The sequence below is a fragment of the Parasteatoda tepidariorum genome, chromosome 10 (genome assembly GCF_982258835.1).
Source record: "Parasteatoda tepidariorum strain Cologne lab strain chromosome 10, Ptep-v5.0, whole genome shotgun sequence".
Lineage (NCBI taxonomy): Eukaryota > Metazoa > Arthropoda > Arachnida > Araneae > Theridiidae > Parasteatoda > Parasteatoda tepidariorum.
This window is the reverse complement of record NC_141764.1, coordinates 1,607,842-1,630,597: the sequence shown is the minus strand read 5'-3', so window position 1 is coordinate 1,630,597 and position 22,756 is coordinate 1,607,842. Positions and strand designations below refer to the sequence as shown.

The following is a 22,756-nucleotide window of genomic DNA, read 5'->3' as shown; positions in this document are numbered from 1 at the left end:
TTTTCTAGATGACTTTTCTACATTTTTCGAGACATTTTATAAGTTCGTATTTAAGTTGATTTCGAAAATAACAAGTTACTTAATGAAGAGACATAAAAAAAAAATCTCTACATTCACAGTGATCTTTAACGAAAATGTTAAAGACTTATTTATGAGTTTGAGGTTTTTTTTTTTAAAGATTTTAAGAAATTTATAAGTTTTTTTTTTGTGCATAGTTTTACAAAACTACTAGCACACTGTTCAAATCTGTTAAATATTAATTTCCGTTTATGTCAACCTTCGAATTACAACAACCAGATCGATCGAAAGAACGCCAACACAAAAAAAATGAAGATGCAAGATTCGTTTTTGCGAACGTTAATATGAGAGCCGCGATGGCTCAGGGGAAAGAGCGTTCGCCTTCCAATGAGGTGAACCAGGTTCGAATCCCAGCGATGAATGGTCGATACAAATTTGCACCGACGACAGTGCTGACGTGAAAAATCCTTAGTTGTTGTGCATCTAAAAACATAAATTTAGAAACGCGTACATATGTGCATAGGAAAAATTAAATTTAGTGGTTAAAAATTGTATCGAAGAAATTTGAATTGCTAACATTGATTTCAACGTAAAGTTTTGTTTCAACTATTAAATACTACTTTAAAACATTTTTGTTGTGACTTTACTCCTTTTTCTTTAGTTCTTATACATTTTGCAACTTTGAGCTAAATTATTTTTTGCTTCTGAAATTTAGAATTGTGTACTTAAGAAAATTGTGCAAACTTTTTGCCATTTCAAATTGATATTGAAATAAATACGCTTAGAATTTTGTAAAAAAATTTTTTCATGAACTATCTATTCTAAACTTTAATCTTCAAAAATGTATACAATGCTAGGCTGAAGTAATGTATCGAATGCGCGAGGGAAAATGTCTACTTTTTTTGAAAGAAAAAAAAAAAGATTATTGAAAAGCGATAACGGTGAGCAAAGTGATATTATACATAGTCTTTTGGTTTTATAAAAAATAAAAGATATAATACATACCTGCTAACTTTTACGCTTTTGGAGTAAAATTTTATTTCTATATTTAAAGTGGTGGTAAAGTACATGCTTTCTATTTATTCCTTGCCTTTATAAACTTAATTTATATTCTTTTTGACCACCATTATTTTTAAAAAAATTAAGAACATATAATATGTAATACTGTCGTGGTAATCCACTCAAGCTCTCCCAAAATAAAGCGTATGTTTCTGCCTAAAACTGTAAAATTAAATTCCGTTTTTCTAAAACTGGGGAAAATCATCGTCGAAAGGAGAGAAAATTGGCGGTTTTGATAATATATTAACCAGCATAAATTGAGACAAAATCGCCATTGTTTGGTATTTTAGTTTTTTCTTCAATTTACATTCCATTTTCGTCATTAGAAAAGATAGTCGTTTGCGATCTCTTTCTAAATTACTTGATAGTTACTTCCGTTTGCTTTATAGGAACTATTTTCTATTGAGGAAAGGAAAAAAACAGATTTGAATGGAAAAAGCTAAAATACCAAAAGTTACCTACCTGAATGTATAGTAACAAATGTTATTACCATCTTTTAAAAACTGTACTTTTATCGTCTGCGCAAAACGATTTCTACGCAAATGGAAGAAATAGGAATTGTATAATAAACAAGCTGGTAAATAGTTGTGCTAGTTAATAAATTTAATGAAAAAAAATTAGATAACATTGCAACAAGAATGCTCTGTGGGGTTAAGGCAATCTTATTTCAAAAATGAGTTCACGGTTTTCGATTTATCCATTCTGAAAATTCTACTTTATGTAAAATAAGTTTTTTGTAACCCTCAATTCGATTAGTTTAAATTTGTTATTGGATAGATTATTTTTTGCTTTTGAATCGGCTCACCATAATTTTTTTTATTACTCTAAATGACCCTTCCATCTACTGCAAATACAGTTAAGGTGAATTTATGAGTTCAAGAAAATAAATTTGAACTTAATACTGATAGTTGCTTTAAAATTGGATTCCTGTAATACGGAATCGTTTCACTTTATTGTTTGGTAAATTCTATGAGAATGTACGAAACTAATTTAACCATTTACCTAAACATAGGTATCATTAACTTCAGTTTAGAATACCACGAGATTGATGTGCGTTCTATAAACAACGTTTTTATTGCAGACACATGATCCAAATAGGATTTGAGGCTAAGTTCAGCACCATAGCTTTGTGATTTTCTCCTCACAAACTAATAAAAATAAACAAATTAAAATATATATACACAAAAACTTGCACACATGGTTAGCTTGGCGTTAAAAAAACCTATGATCCATCTACCACTAGGAAAATGTTTCATTAACACTGTGGTTGGTGTGATCCGAGAGCCAAATGAAAATACAGTCAAACCTCGCTATAGTGAACACCCGGATATAATGAACGAAATGTTGGCTCCCGTGCCTTACTATAGACATATTTTTTTATGTGGATATAGTAAACCAAAAGAAGAGAGGAAATTCGATATTATGATTCTTAACTAGATATGATATTTTCTACATAAAATACATAGACCGATTTTTATAACCATCTATTGCCCTATAAGCATTTTTTCTGGTTTGTTTCTTCTATCTCAGTTTCCATCTCTAAATAAAGGGCATCCCTAAATTTTTTGTACGTAAGAGTGATAAAAATAAAAATTAACGCATTTTTTTGTGACTACATATTGTTTTTGAATCATTTTTGCATTTCTTTTCATGGGTCATTTATTTAAATAATGTGTCATAAAAGGGATTAGTTCGGAAAAATGAGTTAAAATTGTTTGCGGTACGGATATAGTGAACACCCGGTTATAGTGAACGGAAATTTCGATCCCTTGAAGGTTCACTATACCGGGGTTTGACGGCAGTTGGAATTGTTAATAAAAAAAAAAATAGTGCGTGGAGTCCCTCCGCGCGGAAGAAGTTAAACTTCGCAACATGCGACGTTAATTGCAGAAGAATCAGCAGTCGTAGAAGGATCACTAGTTCTATTCAACGACTCTTTTTCCTGCTCCGCTCGCTTCCATGCTCCGTAATCACGGTAATATTGCGCTTTTTTCCCTCGTGGACCTCTTGAACCAGTGGAAGTGCTTGTGGTTGCCTCATCGTTTTGCCCTGGAAAATGTATTTGTATTAATAATGTATGTGAATAATGTAATTTCAGAAGAGAAAACCTTACAATCAATTGATATTCACAAGAGACGTACCTTGACATAACCTTAAATCCGTCGCATTATCCGTGGGATTGTTTTCACTCATTTTTTACAATTGTTATCCACTAAGTTTGAAAATGAAAAATACTACCCTATTAAATTATATGTGTATCAAAACAAACTAAAGAAATATTTACAGAAAACAATAGTTTTATGCCAGTGAGAACCAAAACTTATGCCAGTGAGAAATGAATGAGGGAAAACTGGATCCTACCACGTGATTTCCCGGCCAATAAAAATGTAGCGTTAAACGTTTAACGCAACCTTGTTGGAAGTCGCATAAGAAGTATCACTTCAAAAACTACCGTTTCTTATTCACTATTTTCTACAATTAGTACTTATTAATTTTCATTTCAACGAAAATCAGAATTTTTCTTGCTTCATTTTTAGCCTATGTATTTAAAATAGAACAAATTCATAGACTAAATTCAGTTCCAGGAGAGCGAATTTAATGAACGGACTTAAAACCCAATGTAAGATTTAAAAAAATTTCATATCGCTTCTCAATCAGACAACCCAGGTTCGAATACCGTTAACATCTGTCGGATTTGTTTATAGCTCACTGATAACATTAACCGCGATGCGGACGCAAAATATTTTTAGAAGTAAATGGTCCCAACCCCCTTGTTGACATTCGGAGGAAAACCACGAAACGATGGGAGACTTTTGTGGTTTTAATCTCCGTATGACGTAGACGTGGATTAGCGTCACTTAAAAATTTCCCAGCGGTGGCAAGTCCAATGCACTCTACAAGAATTATCCTGTCTTCTGGGATCGGCTCAAAACATTACTGTTACAAATTTAAATGTTAGACTAAAAGAATTGTTATTCAAATAAGTAGTGGATAATGTTACTGTGAATGACAGAAATAGGTGGTTGTTGACTTCCATCAGTGAAGGTTGACGATAGCAGGGTCGATAAATATGTTGTTGACAATGCCATGTCCTAAAAATATACTAGGTCTAGTTAAGTATCACTGCCTGGTATACATTTGCCCGATATATCCCACACTGATGTTTATATAAGGATCAGAGTCAGTGCTGAGTATACATTTGCCCGGTATGCAATACATCAGCGTTTTTAAGGTTTAATGCCACTTCCCAGTACAGTGAAACCTGTTTTTGTGCGGTCCTTTTTTATGCGATTTTATTTTTGTGCGATTGGTTTTGTGCGATTTTATTTTTGTGCGATTTTTTTTATGCGGTATATGAATCTTAGCGGCGTTAGCACTAGTTTAATGTTTCCTATTAATGTGCATATACATGTTGTGGACGAACTCTGATTACGTGGTCTCCTTGACAACGATGTATCTGGACTTCGCGATGCTCTGTTTATTTACTTTCATTAGTTCATTTATTATCGTCCACTCCATTTTCTCTTCTGTTTAAAATTTATTCTGCGCTAAACAAGTTGAAGTATATCAGTAAAAAATCGCCTGCAGAGTTAAAATACTTAGTATTTTAAAATTAAACCGTTATTTTTATTTTGTAAATTCTCGTCTGCGCGTATCTCAAATACTATAGACGCTTCGCATTCAGAGTTTTATACACAATTCATGTGATTAAGGATTCATTTTATAGTGAGATTAAAGGTAAATAAATTAATTACTTTTGTTTCTATTTTTATGTAGTTTTTATGATTTTTATTTTCTAATCATAAGTACTCCCTTAAATGGACAGGAAGAACCGGAATCTATTACAGCAGATAAAATATATGCAGAGATCCAGATTTCGAAAAAATTGGAAACGCATTTTCTTAAAATAGATACCAATGGGGAAAGACGCTTAAAATTCCAAAAAGAGCTGAGATCATGCATGTCTCACTATCGTGACGTTTACAAGCAATTGACCAGTCGACCGTCGTCACAAAAACTGATCACTGACTTTATGGTACCAAAAAACAAATCAATTGAAATCCTATCTTCAAGCGATGAAAGCGATTTTCAACCAATTCATTCCAAGAAGACGCGCGTTTTGGATTACGACGCGTAGCAGCAAGCTCTTTAATGTATAATTTGAAAACTTCTCCATGTATATGTACAATGAGGAATTAAATATTTTTACAATTTATTTAGGTCTAATTTAATTATTTAATTTAATTTGAAAGCATTCTCACATCTATTTCATGAATCATTGATGTATTTTCTGAGTCCGACTTTTTTTATGCGGTCCCTATCCACCGCATAAAAAAAGTTTTAGGTTGTATATCGTACAAAGTTGTTATTATATGTAAGAATTTATAAAATTTTCGAATATTTTTTTTGTACGATTTCTTTTATGCGGTTCCTGTCCACCGCACAAAAACAGGTTTTACTGTATGCATTTAACCGAGCACTGATGTTTCTCCTAATCTATCTGCAGCAGATTATTAAAATATAGAATAAATATAATAATACCAGCGAATAAGTTTATATCAAATTGGAAATAACAAATATTTCGGACGTTCACCAAAGTGACTATGTGATTGTCGACATTCACCGGTGAAAGTCGACATTCTCTTGATTTCGGTCGTTCACAATAATATCTGAATTCATGCATCTGGATGAAAAATATATTCATTAAAAATCTCTTTAAAAAAAAACTATTATTACAGAAATCACGAGGCTCGGTAGCATATAACGACTAAATCAAAATTTAATAAATGAAACCAGGTGACTAAAAATGTAATTTTACCAGGATATAAAACTCAAAACATATATTTAACTTATAAATAACGAAGAAAAATCAAACATTTAATATGCATAATTTTTGTTTTGTTTTGTTTTTGTTATTTATCTGATCAAATAAAAAAAGCAAAATCTGAAATGCTGCCATAGAAACGGAAAGCTAACAGAAGTAAATAATAGTAAACTAATTTACCAAAACATTTAAAATATAACCACATATTCTTTTATACTAAATTGGATTTACAAATTGGATTATACAAATTGGATTTAAATAAAAAGAAAAAAAAACACCATCTTATTGAAAGAAAATATTAAATGATACGTTCAATGTTCACAACGCAAATGCAAATTTCTTAAATTGCAAATTTATGAAATTTTCGCATTTTTCGAAATAACAAAGGGTCCTTTTAGCTTCTTGAGACAAATTGGACAACGTTTGGTAAAATTCCATAACTTAAAAAAAATATATATAATATTTTAAGATTTTCTTTTCTGCTAATATTTTAAGATTTTCGCTTCTACAAAGCGATTGCCTATGAAAAAAAAATTGAAATGGATTTACCCTAATTATTCGAATAGTGATAATAAAAAAAAAAAGAGTCGATACCTTTGGAGAGTTTTATATCAAATATATGTCTTATTATCATATATCTCGTTGTGTCAGTCAACCCCCTATTTTTGATTACGAGATAACAAATTTTTGATATACGTCGTGTGTATAATTTTATAACCGTCGTTAAGCAGCCGACCCAATCTCTGGGTTTACGACTGCTAATGTTCAACTCCATAGCCTTGTCATTTTGAACCCAATCCAGAAGACAAGGGAACTCCTGGATCAAGTATTGGGAGAAATTTGCCTTAGTGGACGACTTTTGATGGAACTATTTTGCATTTGAGTTACATAGAGAGGAAGACCACCAGAACCTCCCACGGTCAGCCTGACTGCAAAGAGACTCTAAACCATGATCCATCTATCACTGAGGATATTTCACGTCAGTACTGTGGTCGGTGCAAGACGGATTTGTATCGGCAAGTCATTGCCGGGATTCGAACCCGATTCATCTCATTGGAAGGCTCTGTCCCCTGAGCCTTCGCGGCTCACGTCCTCTGTATAAGTCTAAAAAACCGACAATACAAAAAACAAAAACAGGAAATTTGTGTGCACTGGTCTCACAGAAACATAAGATGCGCAGTAATACGTGGATTAAAATGTTTTATTTTTTAAAAAATGTGGACTTTCTGGATGGGACTGTGCGGTACAGGATGATATAGAATCTATTGAACACTGCTAACATGATTACATCTGACGCAGATGATGTTCTGTCATGCTTAGAAAGTTGTGTTGTAATATTTGAATTACTCCTGAGTAAATTATCTTACCTATTTTTGATCCATTGACAAAATGGGTCTTGTTTTGGGTTTTATGCCGTGCGCATTTTATTTGAATGTCATTTTCATCTGTGTTCAAAAGTAATAGTACACAGCGCGCATGCGTTGCTTAGGCGACCGCTGCTGTTTTTCTTTTCACTAGCAGGCATTTTTAATGTATTTACATCATAATAATTTAAAGTATTCTTATATTCTTTCTTATTATTAACGTATAATGACTGTCTTGACGGTGATTTCAATATAAATATGAATGATGAAGAAGGAAAAGTATTTTGAGAAACACGGACATAGGATATGAAAATCAAACATCAAAGAGAGACAGTGATTTGCAACCCATGATTTGAAATGTTTAACGGAGTCCATCCAGAAGGAAAAAAAGCATTTGACCCATGGGTAACCCAGTGATCGTAATATGACGATCACAACTTTTATTTTATTTTATTTGAATGTAATTTAAAAGTATTGTTTCTCAAAAACTCTAATATGCAAAAAAAAAGTAAAAATTTGACGAGAAAAAATGCAAAGTTAATCGTATATAACACATTTAAAATAGTTTTTGAAAGAGATAAATTGATACAGTGTTGTTTATAGCTGTCTCGTTCTATATACTGCAGGAATGTTACACGATCAACAAATGTCGGAGACCGGTTAATAAGTAGAGCCCCTGATTTTAGTAAAATTTGTGGAGTTTAAAAAATTTGGCAGATACAATATTTGAATCAAGTGGATTCTTTTCGTGACCAAAATGGAAAGAAATACACTATAAAGATAGCTAACGAACTCTTAATTTAAAAATGCATCAATCATTAAAAAATAATAATTTATTAACCGATGATTATGAATTCTAAACTACTGCAGTGAAATCTTGCTTCTACGATATTCAATACAACAATAACTCCCTTTATTACGATAATGTTTCGTGGTGCCGACGAACTTGCATGTGAATTAATGTCATGCTCCTCTCAATATTACGATATTCTCTACAGCAATAAACCCCTGTAAAACGATTTTTCTTCTCCAAATTTCAACCTCATTTTCTCCTTTTATTATTGGTTTTCAAATAATGTAAAAAATCTTATTTGACCACCCCCAAGAACTTTCTATTCTTAGAATTGTCTCATTTATCTCTTAAAAAGTCACAGATGTAACATTCCTATCTGATTTCATTTCCTTCCTGTTAAAAGCTGATCATGAGTCACAAATGACCACAAGCATCACATGAACACCTGAATTTTCTTCCGTAGAGGAGGGGGTGGAGCATCAACGAAAATCCTTTTCGTGCTTTGGACTCATGCATACTTTGTTGGTTGACTTGACAGTCAAAAAAATTTAATAAACAAACAAAAATATCATTATTTTCAATAAAAATTGTTTTCAGATATGTTTACTATCTGAATTTATTTCAATTGTTTTTAATATTTAAAAATTATTAATGCTCTGCAAATTCATTTTTATATAATATATACATTTATAGTTAATACATATATAAGTTTAAAATTAAAATCTTATTGTGCCCCCAAAGTATGTAGCCCCTCGATATAACAATATATCCCTATACAACGATATATTTATTTGATCACCAAAATGTTGTTGTAACGAGGTTTTACTGTATTTCTAGAAGGGAAAAAATCTGGAGCACTTTCTCTCATTGTCGAAATCTCGTCTCCCGGAAATTTAAATAAATGCTGAAAAAGAAAGTTAGGTTAGTTTTCTGTTAGGGTTAAAGATATCCGAAATTTAAGGTCAGTCCTATAGAGGCGTTAAAAAAAAATTCTATTCTTAACATTTTTGGAGAACTTGTCGTTTAAAATAGGCATCATTGTTGTCTGTAAACATGTCGAGTTCAAAGCCACGTCCGCTTGTGGAATTGCTAACAAAATAAATAAAATTAGTTTAGTCTTCATTCGGTTGAAAATTCGAGACAATGTGCTGAAAAAAAAAAAACATCTGGGAACATAAGATACTCAGAAAAATTCCCCCTGAGCATAATTTTGAATTATTCACAGATAATGAAATTAAAAATTTTTTAGAATGTTAAGATTAATTTTTTTTAACAGTAAATTATTTTTTTTTGTCAGACCTAAATTCGTAGCTGTGGTGTCGATAGTTGTTCGACTCAAACTCAGGACTGTACTGAAAACTTAATTCAAACTCAAATTGATACTAATTCAAAATTTTCACAATTGAAGAAATAAATTTTGAAAAAATGTAGGCTTAAAAAAAATTCAAAATTTGTAAAAAACATTATAAAAAAAAAGAAAAGCGGGCTTTGAATATTTCACACGTACACTCTTACATGTATAAATATCTCATTACAGCAATATTATTTAGTGAATGTTAATGAACAAAATTATTACAAATTATACATTGTATTAATTTTCACATATGTTTCATGAACTTTCCTTCTTAGCTAAACAGATTTTGGTTTTTCTATTTATGAATCGAATGATAAATTATAATTTTTTTTAATAATATTATAATTTAACTAAATCAAAAAATCCACAAATTAATCAGAAGCACAAAAACCTTCAAATGTAATGAAACAAAATTTGTGAGACGTTAAAATTTAAATGTCACACTATTCATCTCAGTAATATTTTCGTCTATATTTGTCTAAATAATTTTCACAAAATCGAAAACCTTTCTTTTTTTTTTTTAATCTACGAACCTAACAACTTTTAAGTAACCATAATCAGAGTCGAGCAAATGTTTTTGATTCTTCTCCATAAAATGAAATATATATATACTAGTGGGCTGCCCCCCCCCCTGCTCGCTGACGCTCGCCAAATCCCGAAAATTGCTATGCAAACTTATATGGTTTGCTTCGCAAACCAAGCTCGCTTCTCTCGCTACTAACTTAGGTACATTGCAAATGCACAAAATTCTAAGAATTCAAAACAATCATTCAAATCCATATAACCTTTTTTTTAAAAAATTACATTTTTTTAGTAAATACTAAGTCATTAAAATAAATTTGAATTCAAATAAATGACATGTAATTCGTTAAACCTATTAGAAATGTGCTATAGTATAATTCGTGATATAAATCAAAAATCGTCAAATAAATTCGTAATATAAATAATACAAATAATTCGTGAAAAAAAAGCGCTTTCGACAAAATACTAAAATAGAGATCAATCGACAAAGACTACTCACTTCTGCCTAGTTTAATAGTATGAGATTGACGCAGCTGATGCTCTCTGGTTATTTCAGTTTCCGTTTTTAGAAGCTCTATATGTTGAGCCACCTCAGCTAGATTTGGCATGTGACATTTTTAGCGGCAATCATTGGTCGATTCGCCGTGAAAGAGAAATAGTAACGTAAACAAAACAAAGCAAACGTTGCCACCAGCGGAAAAGAAATACAGCCAAAATTTGGGAGCCACGTAAGAGAATTTAATATATAATATATATATATATACACAGGGTGATTCTGAAAAGATGGGCAAAATTTTAGGGAGTGATAGTACACACCCAAGCAAACAATTTTCATCAAAGATTGCAGAATCGAAAACAAAACGCAAAACCGCTAGAGGGCGTCAAAGTTTATGTTCTTATATGAGGCAAAAACACACAAAGAACGATGAAGTTAAGTTATAAAAGCAAATTTAATGGCACGTGATTACAATAAGTGTTCAAAACAGTGGCCGGCAGCGACTATGCACGCAGTACAACAGCGAAGAAAAGACAGGCGAACATTCTATACCAGGCATATCACGAACTTTCTTCAATCACGAACAAGTTCTTCTGCAGATTCAAAGGGAGTCTCATACATAAGACGTTTGCATTTAACAACTTTCCAAACGCGCCAGCACCTTTGCGTTTTGTTTTTGACCATGCATTCTTTGATACAAATTGTTTGCTTGGGTGTGTACTATCACTTCCTAAAATTTCGCCCATCTTTTTAGAATCACCCTGTATATGTATGTTGTAGGTCAAAAGAAATAATAAAACTATCTAGTTCTTTTGTGCTTTTACTAGGAGGCTCCGCCCCCTGCTCGCTAATGCTAGCCAACCCCCGAGGATTGCTACGCAATCCTATGTGGTTCACGCCGTGAACCAAGGCTCGCTGCGCTCGCTCGCCAATGAACACAATGTTCTAGCACAAAGACATAATATATTATCATCAAAGACACAGAATTTTATCATCAAAGACACAGTATTGTACTTATGTAGAAGAATTCTACCAATGTTCTTATTGGCTTTTAAAAAAAGTATATTAGCTATTTAGATTGTACATGGTGAAAAAATCAAAACATTAGCTAAATAAGAAACATATTAGCAAAATAAATTTATCAAATATTGCTTCACTAATATTCTGCATTTTAAAGCGTGAAAATTCAATGCATAAATAAACGCGAAATATAAAAAAAATTCAATACAAACACTTAAACGTTTTTTAGACGTTTAGGTAGCTCCCAGTAGAAAAATATCAATTCAGCAGCGGCCTTTTAAAGCATTCTCACTTCAATTAATTAATTCCTAATTGAGTTTAAATTAAATATTGTCATGTTTTTAGTGCATGAATCTGAATTGAACAACCTGATAATGCTCACTCTGGTTATTGTTATCTGGTTGCTCACTACGTGCTCTTGCGCGCCGAATCCAATCAATTAAAAAAGAAAACTGTTGCCAGCGCGAGAAAAGAAATATCATCGGTTTTATTGATACATACATACATACATACGTACGTATTAGCGTTTTATATAATATAGACAGATGTTTCTTTCATTTTGTTCTTTTATGTTTCTCTATGCTTTACGAACGTAGTTTGTAAAATTTTTAATTCGTCATTTAGTTCTTATGGAGGTTTGTATCAGTCGAAAAGTGGCCAATATTTTGATCTGCTAAAAATAAGAAATTCTGTTAGTATCAAGAGTACAAAGTTTCAGACTGCGCGTTCTGTCTAAATTTCGATCACAAGAGTTACAAACACGAAAATGAGTAATAAAACAAAGAATCTGCAATACCATATTTTTAATTCCTTGAATTACGCATGTTTTGATAGAAACTGCAGAATAGAGTAAATATCAGTTAATTCGTGAAAATTAATTAAATAAAGAGGATTAAAAGCGCATATTTAGAATTTTTCCCTCCCTGTTTGAAGAAATAGTATAGTTCGTTCTCCAGGAGTTGGCACTTGGCTCCACCTCTTCGGACGCTCATTTCAGCGCTGGATTAAGAAGAGAAACATCTCCACGCTTAAAATTGAGACAACCTTTAATGCGCACCAAACACACACAGTGACTTATTTTTCAGTCACTTACTTCGCTTTATCATCTTCTATTATACCTTTCGTTCCTCTAGCTCATTAAATATATTTTAAATTTAAAAACTGCTGTTTTCCCAGCAAAATGTCTCAAAAAGGACAAATTATTCACTCAAAAGAGAGACATGTCATAAAAAAATGGTGCGAAATATCATCAAACTTATGAAATATTTAATGTTAAAAAAATGCCAATAAAGTTTGCGAGATAAATATTTTTGCCATACAATCGCCGCAACCTTCTCCCAAATATAGCGAAATAGTATCGTTGCATACCACGTGATGCCAACTCCTGCTGGTGAACGAGCTATACATTCTCTTCCGGTTAATACAATGCTTCAATTATAACATAAATTAGATAACTTTTCGTACTTTCTTCTGAAAATACGCGTGTTGTTTTTGTTCTAAATTACCCGCAAAAGCAGGTTTTTCCAATACGTGATTTTAGAGTTCTCTTGTTTTCTGGCTTAAGCCCAAATTAAGGAAAAACTATATATTTGAATATTGATAACAGAAAATCCGCTTGGTTCAAATATTGAACACTAGTTGGAAAATACAAAAAATAAAACTTGAAATAAGAATAGTGCTTTATTCACGTCACACTAGAACTGCACAATGGGCTGATGGTATGGGAAACATCCCTTAGGAAGATCCGAAGACAAACCATCAAACCTTTTGCATGGGGTATGGTTCCCCGTACTGGTAGCCCAACAGCCTGTTGTTGTTGTTAAATTACGTCGCACTAGAGCTGCACAATGGGCTATTGGCGACGGTCTGGGAAACATCACTGAGGATGATCCGAAGACATGCCATCACAATTTTGATCCTCTGCGGAGGAGATGGCACCCCCGCTTCGGTAGCCCGACGACCTGCGCGCGAAGTCGAGCACTTTACGGTAGCACAGTTTAACGAGGACCCTCTGTCCCTACGCAGACTGATCCAAGTAGTCACACTGACCGCAGCCAGTGATGTTTGACTTCCGTGATGTGCTGGGAACCGTGTCTTAACGATCAGTCCACTGTGAGACATGAAACCTTGACCCGAGATTATGAAATTGAGAAAGGACTTCGTATGCTCATCATATAACCTAATCCTGATCACGCACCACAGTTTTTTAGGGTCTTATGACAGGACTACCACGCTTTTTTGACCTTTTTCTGACGACGTGGACAATGGTTTAGTTTGATCACTATTCTCTAAACTTGATCACCACAGCCAACTTACAGCCTTGCTGCATACACACGCCTGTTGGTGAATCGGCTGTCAGGGATCGAACTCACGATCCCAACCTTTTCAACAGCTGAGTGAGAGATGTCACCGAAGAACTTAACACAAAACAGCAGGTTTCGAATCGTAGAAGCAAGAAATATCCGTTGATTCGTAAATTTTTCAATCCCAGAATGACAAACTAATCTTAAAAGTTAAATTAGACTGAGATGATAGGTTATATATTCCATGTAGGGTAAATGTGATTCAAAAATATTTATCACGATATTCGAAAGCGCCTTCTGAATAGGATCCAAAACTACAAGATACTTTACTCTTCGTAAAAAGAAAAAGGGGTCTCAAGTCACCAATGAGGTGAACCCCAGCGATGACTGGTCGACATGAATTCCTCACCCTACTAGCACTGACCACAGTGCTGACTTATATCCTCAGTGGTAGATAAATCATGGGTTAGATTCCCTTTGCTGCCAGGCTAACCGAGATAAGTTTTCGTGGTATTACTTTCCATGCAACGCAAATGCGGGTTAGTTTCATCAAAAAATTTACATTTCTCCGAATACTTGATCTAGAAGTTCTCTTGTCTTCTGGATTGGGTTCAAAATTACAAGTTGAACAATAGTAGGCTTTCAACGGATGTTCAACGACGGTTATAAAATAAAAACTGTACAGCTTTACAGATTATATCTTTCCTCTGTAATCACGCATTATAAAAATAGGAGGCCTTAGTATGTGAAATATTATTAAAAATTAGAATAAATAGAAAATAAATAAAAAAATATTTAAAATGATTATTTTAAAATTTAATATCACTACGGTTAAAGTATAATGATAGTTTAAGTATTATAATAGTTTTCAGTTTAATAAAAATGGGTAAAATAAAGGGTTTAAAAATTATTTTGATGAAAGAATACAAAATTATAACAAAAAAAGGGCGAATTAACAATACTTATATCAAACTAAGCCTATTAATATAAGTATATAAGCCCAAAGCTTATTATACTTATTTCAAACTGAGATCTCTTTCAACTCTTAATTCGTATTTAAAAAATTTACGTTTTAAAAATTCATAAATAATTTGGATTTTAAAAACCTTTGGTATCATCATATACGTAATAAAATATGAAAATAATGACTGAAACTAATATTCAAAAGTTTTAGCTAAACAGAGTTTGGAAATCTAGAATTTCAATGAAGTAATATTGATTAAAAAAAGACGAAGTTGATAAATTTGAGGAACACAAAAAATTTGCGACAAATAAAAAGTTCAATGAATCTGCCTTTCAAAGTTAGGTACTTTTTTTTCTTCAAAACTTACGCTTAGAAATCGTAAAAAAATATTATCATTTGTGCATTTTACTTTTCTCTAACAAGATTTTTACAAATCCGTAAAGTACTCATTTGGAAACAAAACTAAGAAACAATTTGACGTAAAAATGAGTAACAACTTTGAAAATTGCCTTCATTAAAACTTGAATTTTATTTTTGGCAAGCAGGTTTTTAACATTATATATCTAAAATAAGCTTTAACCTTTAAACGTTTAAAATATTTTAATCAAATTAATTGCAAATTCGATCATAAAACTTACAAATTTTTCTTGTCACGCCAATGACTCTACAACAATTTGTAATGCGTCAATATCAAAGTATTTTTTTTTTCAATATCAAAATATTTTCGAAGTAGAAATCTTTAAAATCTTTAAAAAATTTCAAAAACATAATGAATTAGAACTAATTATATTGTTCAGTATTGACCTTCTTTAAATAAAATAAAAAGTTTGAACTTCTTTCTTAAAGAGTAATAAAATTATTAAATTCACAATTCAAAATAGAGCTAACATTATATAAAATCTGCGTACAAAGTTTCAACGAATTCAATATTTAACTTTCTTGTAATGTGTGTTAACGTAAACTAGTTTTTCTCAAAATCAAAATTTTTTCTAAAAATGCATTTCAAGTATGTAACTGCAATTCTGTTTCATTTTGTCAGCAAACAAAAAAAAACTGCTTTAACTTCAAGTCTGAAGATCGGAGAACAAAACAGATTTAGGAAGGTAATGAACAAAAGTTCTTATATAGACAATAAAAAAAAAACGAAATTTGCGTCGAAATTGATGATTTTCGACACGTTGGATAATTTAATTTTTATTAATACATAAAAAATTATAAATTTTTGCTGTTCTGCAATTGTTGCATATTGCAGGATAGTTTAATAATATATATTTTCATATTTCAGTTAAGAAATAAAATTCCTTAAATTCAGTAAGATATTTAAATGCCATAAAACTGGCCAAGAAAATTATTTAGGTCGAATTTCCTACCTTTCTTAATAATTGCAATTAAAAACTCAGACAAACTTTGGCTAAATCAAAAATGTTTTTGCATTAATATTTACTTTGCGAACGAAAAAAATTTATATATTTTTTTAAATGTTAAAATTGAACCAAATGTCAGACAAAAACTAAACGCCTTTATTCTTCACGTGTCATACGGATTTTAATCGTATTAACTAAATATAGAATTAAATTTTGAAGCTCACATTTGGCTACTGAAAAGCAAGCTGTAATTGAAGTGGATTTGTTTCGAACGAAGCTGTGTTAAATGTGAAAATACATTTTGTCAAACCACTTTTCCATTTCTATCTCCTGCTATATTTGTTTAAAAGAAATTGAATTGACGTAATGGAACATTTTAAATTTTACTTTGTTTTCAACATCAGAATATAAATGAGCACGATTTTACTAACTTTGGATTTTGAAGTTAGCAACACCTTTTGTAATACTTTTATGGCTTGATTAAATTTCGAAAAAATATCATTCATTTTGTTATTTTTATTACTCATTAAAGAAATTAATGATAATAAAATTTTGTATTCCTTTAGAAATTAAAATAGGGTATTTTTTAGTTTAATAATTTAGATTTAAGCATTTATATAAATAAATTGGTGGTTTTAATTGCAATGCATCGATTTTTAGTTTAATAATTTAGTTTTAAGCATTTGTATAAATAAATTTGTGGTTTTAATTTCTATAGTTTTAATAATTTTAGCACATAAACCCTTATATTGAATAACTTTAAACTTTTGTATGAACAAATCGACGATTTTAGTTTTTAATAATTTGCATATACTTAGTATATGAATGGCTGATTTGTATTTAATTCCAACAAAATATTCAAAATACAAAAATTATGAAACATTAAAATCTCCTTATGGTATTTATGTATATATTAAATAATTTTCGTATTGTACACCCATAAAGCAGTTATTTCCATTTTTAGTTATTTATATATTTTGTACATACATCAGTGATTTAAATTTTTAAAATAAGTTATATAATGTTTATATAAATCTTAATAAAACAAAAAATATATTAAAAAAATACATTTTAATATGCAACTAAAAAATAGATTTAAAATTTTTTTAAAAATAATTAAATAGATAACCTCCAACTAATATATACTGCTTAAAAGAACATTGTTAAATAATTTTTGAAACAATAGTACGACATAAATCTTACTTGCAAATGATGTTGGAGCGCATGTTGGTGTCCCTCCGCATAATGTGGGTGCCTCAAAAGACTGTGTAAATTGTGCGTACTAGTGCAATCAATATATCTAGAGTACACTATCCCTAAAAGGATTATAACTGTCACCGCACATGGACTGGTCATTTTTATCCTCACATAATCCAGGTAAAACAAAATAAATATTCCTCGAATGTATGTATCCAAATTAATTTAATCCAAGTTCACGAAACCCTTTTTTAATTCCGCTCATTCATAACGATAATTGTTCACTTTTATTTAATTTCGAAGAAATCATTAAATAGAAGAAATTGAAAAAGCCGATATTAAACACATCGCTTTTTCGAAGAACCCTTTCCCCTGTCAAAATAACCACATGGTCTGCGAGATGAAGAAGATGAAAATCATCTCCGATCACTCCTCCAAAACTTCGCGGCAGTTGTTCGCCAAAACAGGTTTATATCGCCATTTGGCGTTCTCTGCGGCACTCTTTTATATTGCGATACTCAATCGAAAATCAATTATTTTGTAGATACTTTTTTACAATAATTTCTGAATAACAAATTTTAATTATTTCTGCATAGAAATGGGTTGATGATTTCATATCGCTAAATCGATGATTTCAGTTTCAAATCATTTTTTTTTTAATATTATGTACGCGTATTTATAAATTCAAAATTGTCTTTGTTTTTTATATTTGTATTGGAGTTGGGTTCTATTCGTGATTGAATTGATTCGGTGATAGAAATGAGTTGTTTCTATCGAAATTTCAGTTAGTTTTGTCTCACAGTGATGTCAGTTAAAAATGTCTTGTAAAACCTAAGATATTATTACACATTCATTATTCCAATTAAAGAAATCCAGATAAAAAGACATTTCTTTACCGTTGTTAAATTTCCATATAGCAAAATATACAATATAATAAGTAGATTTATTTACTTAAAATAATTCATTAGTCAGATATTAGTTAATCCATGTTTCTATCGACAGTTTATTTCTATAGATATTAGTTATTTCTGTCGATATTAGTTTTAAAAAAAATAGTGATAAGTAAGTGAAGTTTTTCGAATTTTTTGTAAGTTTTTTGAAGCATTTAATGTGAATCACGTGATTTGAAATTAAGTCGTTTATGTCATGTTATTCGAATCAGTGATCCAAGTCACAAAAATTCAAAATGAGATCACTTGATTTCTATCACTGATCCGAATCACTTGATTCGAGTCACTGATCTCAACCACATGATTTGAATCATTGATTTGATCTACATGATTTGAATTATTGATCGGAATCTCTTTATTCGAATTGAGATCTGAATCGCATGACTCGAATCACACAAAAGTAAACTGATTTTATTGATTCGAATCACTTTGTATTGAACAACGTTTTGAACAACTCCAATTTGCATTGCAAATCATAGATTATTGAATTTATTTTATTGTTAACATTACGTTAAACATAGTACACATTGTATTACAATTAAACTATAATATTATTATTTTGTACTGTTCCGTTCACCAACCTCCATGGTAGCTTCTTTATCTCACTTTTTTTCATAAAAGTCAATAAAAATTTAGTTTTGCGTACAAAATATGCAATTATTATAATTTTATGTAAGCAGATTTTGTTAATATGTTAAAGGTAACGAAATAGAAAGATTTGGAAGTTATATAGATAGATTATTTACATCGCACTAAAACTGCATAATGGGCTATTGGCGACGGTCTGGGAAACATCTCTGAGGATGATCCGAAGACATGCCATAGCAATTCTGATCCTCTACAAAGGGGATGGCTCCTCTGCTTTGGTATCCTGACCACCTACGTGCACTTTGCGGTAGAATAGTTTAACGAGAACCCATACCGCACACCCTCGGTCCATACGTGGTCACCCACCCACTTACTGACCGCAGCCAGTGATACTTCTTAACTGTTTTTGGTTTCCATGTCTAAACATTTCCCTTTGGGATTATATGAAGGGAAATGTTTAGAGATGGAAATGGGATTCACGAGATTTCTAGTTTTTTAAATAAAATTTGTAATTAAAGGTGAATTGACAATCATAATTCAATATTTTCCCTCACTAAAGAGACTAATTTGAGCAAGCATCACATAGTGCTTGAAGCTGATAGCTAAGTTCTTGATTTCTCATTATATATTATTTTAATTTGGTCAATAATACTGAGTTAAATAGATTTTTCTGAAAATATACCTTAATAAGGTATCGTAGAATAATAACTCTTTCAGTTATATACTCTTAATTTAGAGAATAATCTAAAACGTAATAATCGCAGAGTAGAGTAAGAATGTTATAAGCCATTAAAACAGGGATAAAAAAATAATTTCAAAGAAAAACAATATGTTGTCCATTTCGTTGCTAAATGAAAGCATACAGTTCTGGTGTTAGTACTAGTATTTTCACACTAGGGCTGCACAATGGGCTATTTTTATAATCATCGTTGAACAGCCGAACCAATCTCGAATTTACAGCTACCAATATTCAACTCCGTATCTTTGTCATTTTGGAACTCAATCCTGAAGACAAGAAAATTCCTGGATCAAGTATTGGGAGAAGTTTGCCTTCATGGAGGTTTTTTTGAAGGACTTAAACCGCATTTGCGTTACACGGAGATGAAAACCACGAAACTCTCCCACGGTTAGCCTGATCCTACCATTGGTTTTCCGGCCAATACAAATGCACTGACAACGATGAAAAACTGTGTCAGAATGTTTAATTTAATTTATTGAAGCGATATGAATGATCTATTATGAGAAAATTGTATTTTTATCATATACATAAATCATAAAGCTTTTACAATTTTCTATTCATTAGATAAAACGGTAGTTTATATTTCGTGTGCATATAAATAAATGAAAAATACCCTGAATAACTTTTGACTTAAAGATCGGATATTCAAGTACTAGTATTCAGAGGGTGGCCTAAAATAAGCTAATTAGTTAGTGCTTACTATAGTTTAAGTCAGGTACAATAACATACTTCCACTGAATAAACATACCTTATTTTCTTCGACGGATCTTGAATTCTGACCCCCTCCCCCCAAAAAAGAACCATATGAAATAGGGGCTTGGAGAGAAGAGAGGTCGGAAATTTAAACCCCTCAAGGGTTAATTTTACTTTTTGCATATTTCGCCATGTCCTTGTTTAATTGAATAAAAAAGAAATTTCATACAATTCTGATTCGCGTGCAGGTTGTCGGGCTACCGACGCGGGGGTGCCATCCCCTCAGCAGAGGATCAAAATTGCGATGGCATGTCTTCGGATCATCCTCAGGGATGCTTCCCAGACCGTCGCCAATAGCTCATTGTGCAGCTCTAGTGTAAATGAACTAGAACTACAACAACTACAACTCATACAATTCTGAAATTAGTTTATCTGTAGATAATTCCCCTCAAGAAAATAATTTTTAATAATTATTCAGCATTCCTTATTATTTTATTTTATTTTATAACCGTCGTTGAACTGCCGACCCGATTTTGGATTTACGACTACTAATGTTCAACCCCGTAGCCTTGTCATTTTGAACCCAATCCAGAAGACAAGGAAACTCCTGGATCCAGTACCGCCAGAGGTAGGATTTTTTGGCGAGAAATCGGTTGCGTTTATTATAAGTCTGCATGTTTAGTTAAGTCTGTCGCCAAAGATTACAAAAAGGAGAAATGCTAAATTTAAACATAACTTTAATGAAAACTTAACAACAAAATTAAAAACATACAAAAATAATCGAGCAAGTAATAACTGAAGCAAAACGCAAAGCAGATTGCGAAAAGAGAAAAGAAAGAGTAAAGAAAAGACCAAAGTATCACGATGGTTTCGATGGTAACGAAGTTTTACGATGATCACATTTTATTTCTTGAACCTCAGTTCAGTTCAAGGAGATTACGAAAAATGCATTGAGCGTATGTTGAAATTTTCAGGTTCGCCAGAGCATGAACTTCTCGAATCAAGTACGATGATTACACCACAATTTGTTATGGGAACATAGAGGACCTTGTGACTCGACAGATTTAACGTGCATCAGTCTCCATTTACTACAAGGGAGTCTTCGACCGGCGGAGATCGAACCCACGACCTCTTGGACATGGGTCCAGTACCCTACCAACCAGGCTATCCCGGCCCTTATTTTTTTATTATCTAATAAATGTAAAAAAAATTGATTTGCAAGGTTTGCAAAGTTTTGCATAATTTTAACGAATTCGAAAAAAGGGCAGAATTTATTTGAAGGGAACCTTAAATAGTTCATGAGAAATCAAATTTTAAATGCCTGACTTTTTTAAAATTCGATTTCTCAGAAACTATTCGATCGATATGGGTTTGCTATCATTTATTTATTTATTGCTACACATACATACAGGCTTCTATATTCATTATAAAAATAGTTTTTAAGAGCTTCTTTTATTACACCAAGTCTCTCAGTTCTTAAAACTGATGCTCAGCTATGAAATCTATTTCTGAAAGAATTCTTCCTCATATTCGTGATAGAAAATCTTTACTCACATCGAAGCAACCATAGCACTTGAAACTTTGGGAAAATTGCTTGAGCTAACGATTCAAAGCCTAGAACAACGGTCTGGGGACCTCCCTGCATCGCCCACTAAACGCTGTGGGAATCGTGGAGGTGGCAAGTTCGAATCCCGCCTTATTCATGATGTTCTTCTCTGAATTGTTCTATATTTTCTTCATCTTGACAAAGGTTTATATGCCTGAGCCCACAAGTCTGCAAATGTATGGAATATCAGTAAGGCAATTAAGACTGACTGAATAAGGGGCCTCCATGGCCGAGTGCCCAAGGAGGGGGCTGGTTCGAATCCCACGACCTCCGAAGTTTATACGCCTAAATTAAAGGACCGGGATAGCCTGGTTGGTAGGGCACTGGTCCCATGTCCAAAAGGTTGTGGGTTCTAACCCCGTCTGCCGAATACTCCCCGTGTAGTAAATGGTGGCTGATGCTGCACGTTACATTTGTCGAATTACAAAGTCCTCCATGTTCCCATAACAAACCATACCTCTGGGGGTACTGATCCAGTAGTGCACTTGTCTTCAAGATTGGGTTCAAAATGACAAGGCTACTGAGTTGAGTATTAACTGCCGTAAACCCAAAAATTGGGTCGGATGTTCAACGACGGTTATAAAACATACAAAATAAAAAGCCTAAACTGAGCACTCAAGCCTGCAAATGTATGTAATTTTAATAACGTAATAATAAGGACTGAATAAACACTCAGAGAGTTCGAGGTTATCACTCAGGCACCCGTGTCTGCTTTAATTTGAAAGCGTTCTTTAAATTAAATTTAAATATATATTTTATTTATTTCTGAAATAAACTTTTCGTCAGCAAGTCAATGCGATCACCCACTCTTCGACGAAAGACGGTGTGCTACTGAAATTCGCGTATGTCACACCGTTTTATTGAAAGAAATCGAATGGGCGAGCGGAACTGAGGAGAGTAT

General features: G+C 32.2%; 1 protein-coding gene across 1 annotated transcript in view; it reads right to left on the bottom strand.

The window, feature by feature from the left end:
• Positions 1-17,725, bottom strand: part of LOC122270190 (uncharacterized) — a 143,285-nt gene extending 125,560 nt beyond the window's left edge. Inside the window, exon 1 of the mRNA XM_071184066.2 lies at positions 17,286-17,725. Within this exon, the coding sequence (XP_071040167.1) occupies positions 17,286-17,438 (153 nt within the window). The 5' untranslated portion in view covers positions 17,439-17,725. The remainder of the gene's footprint in view (positions 1-17,285) is intronic.
• Positions 17,726-22,756: the final 5,031 nt, after the last annotated feature.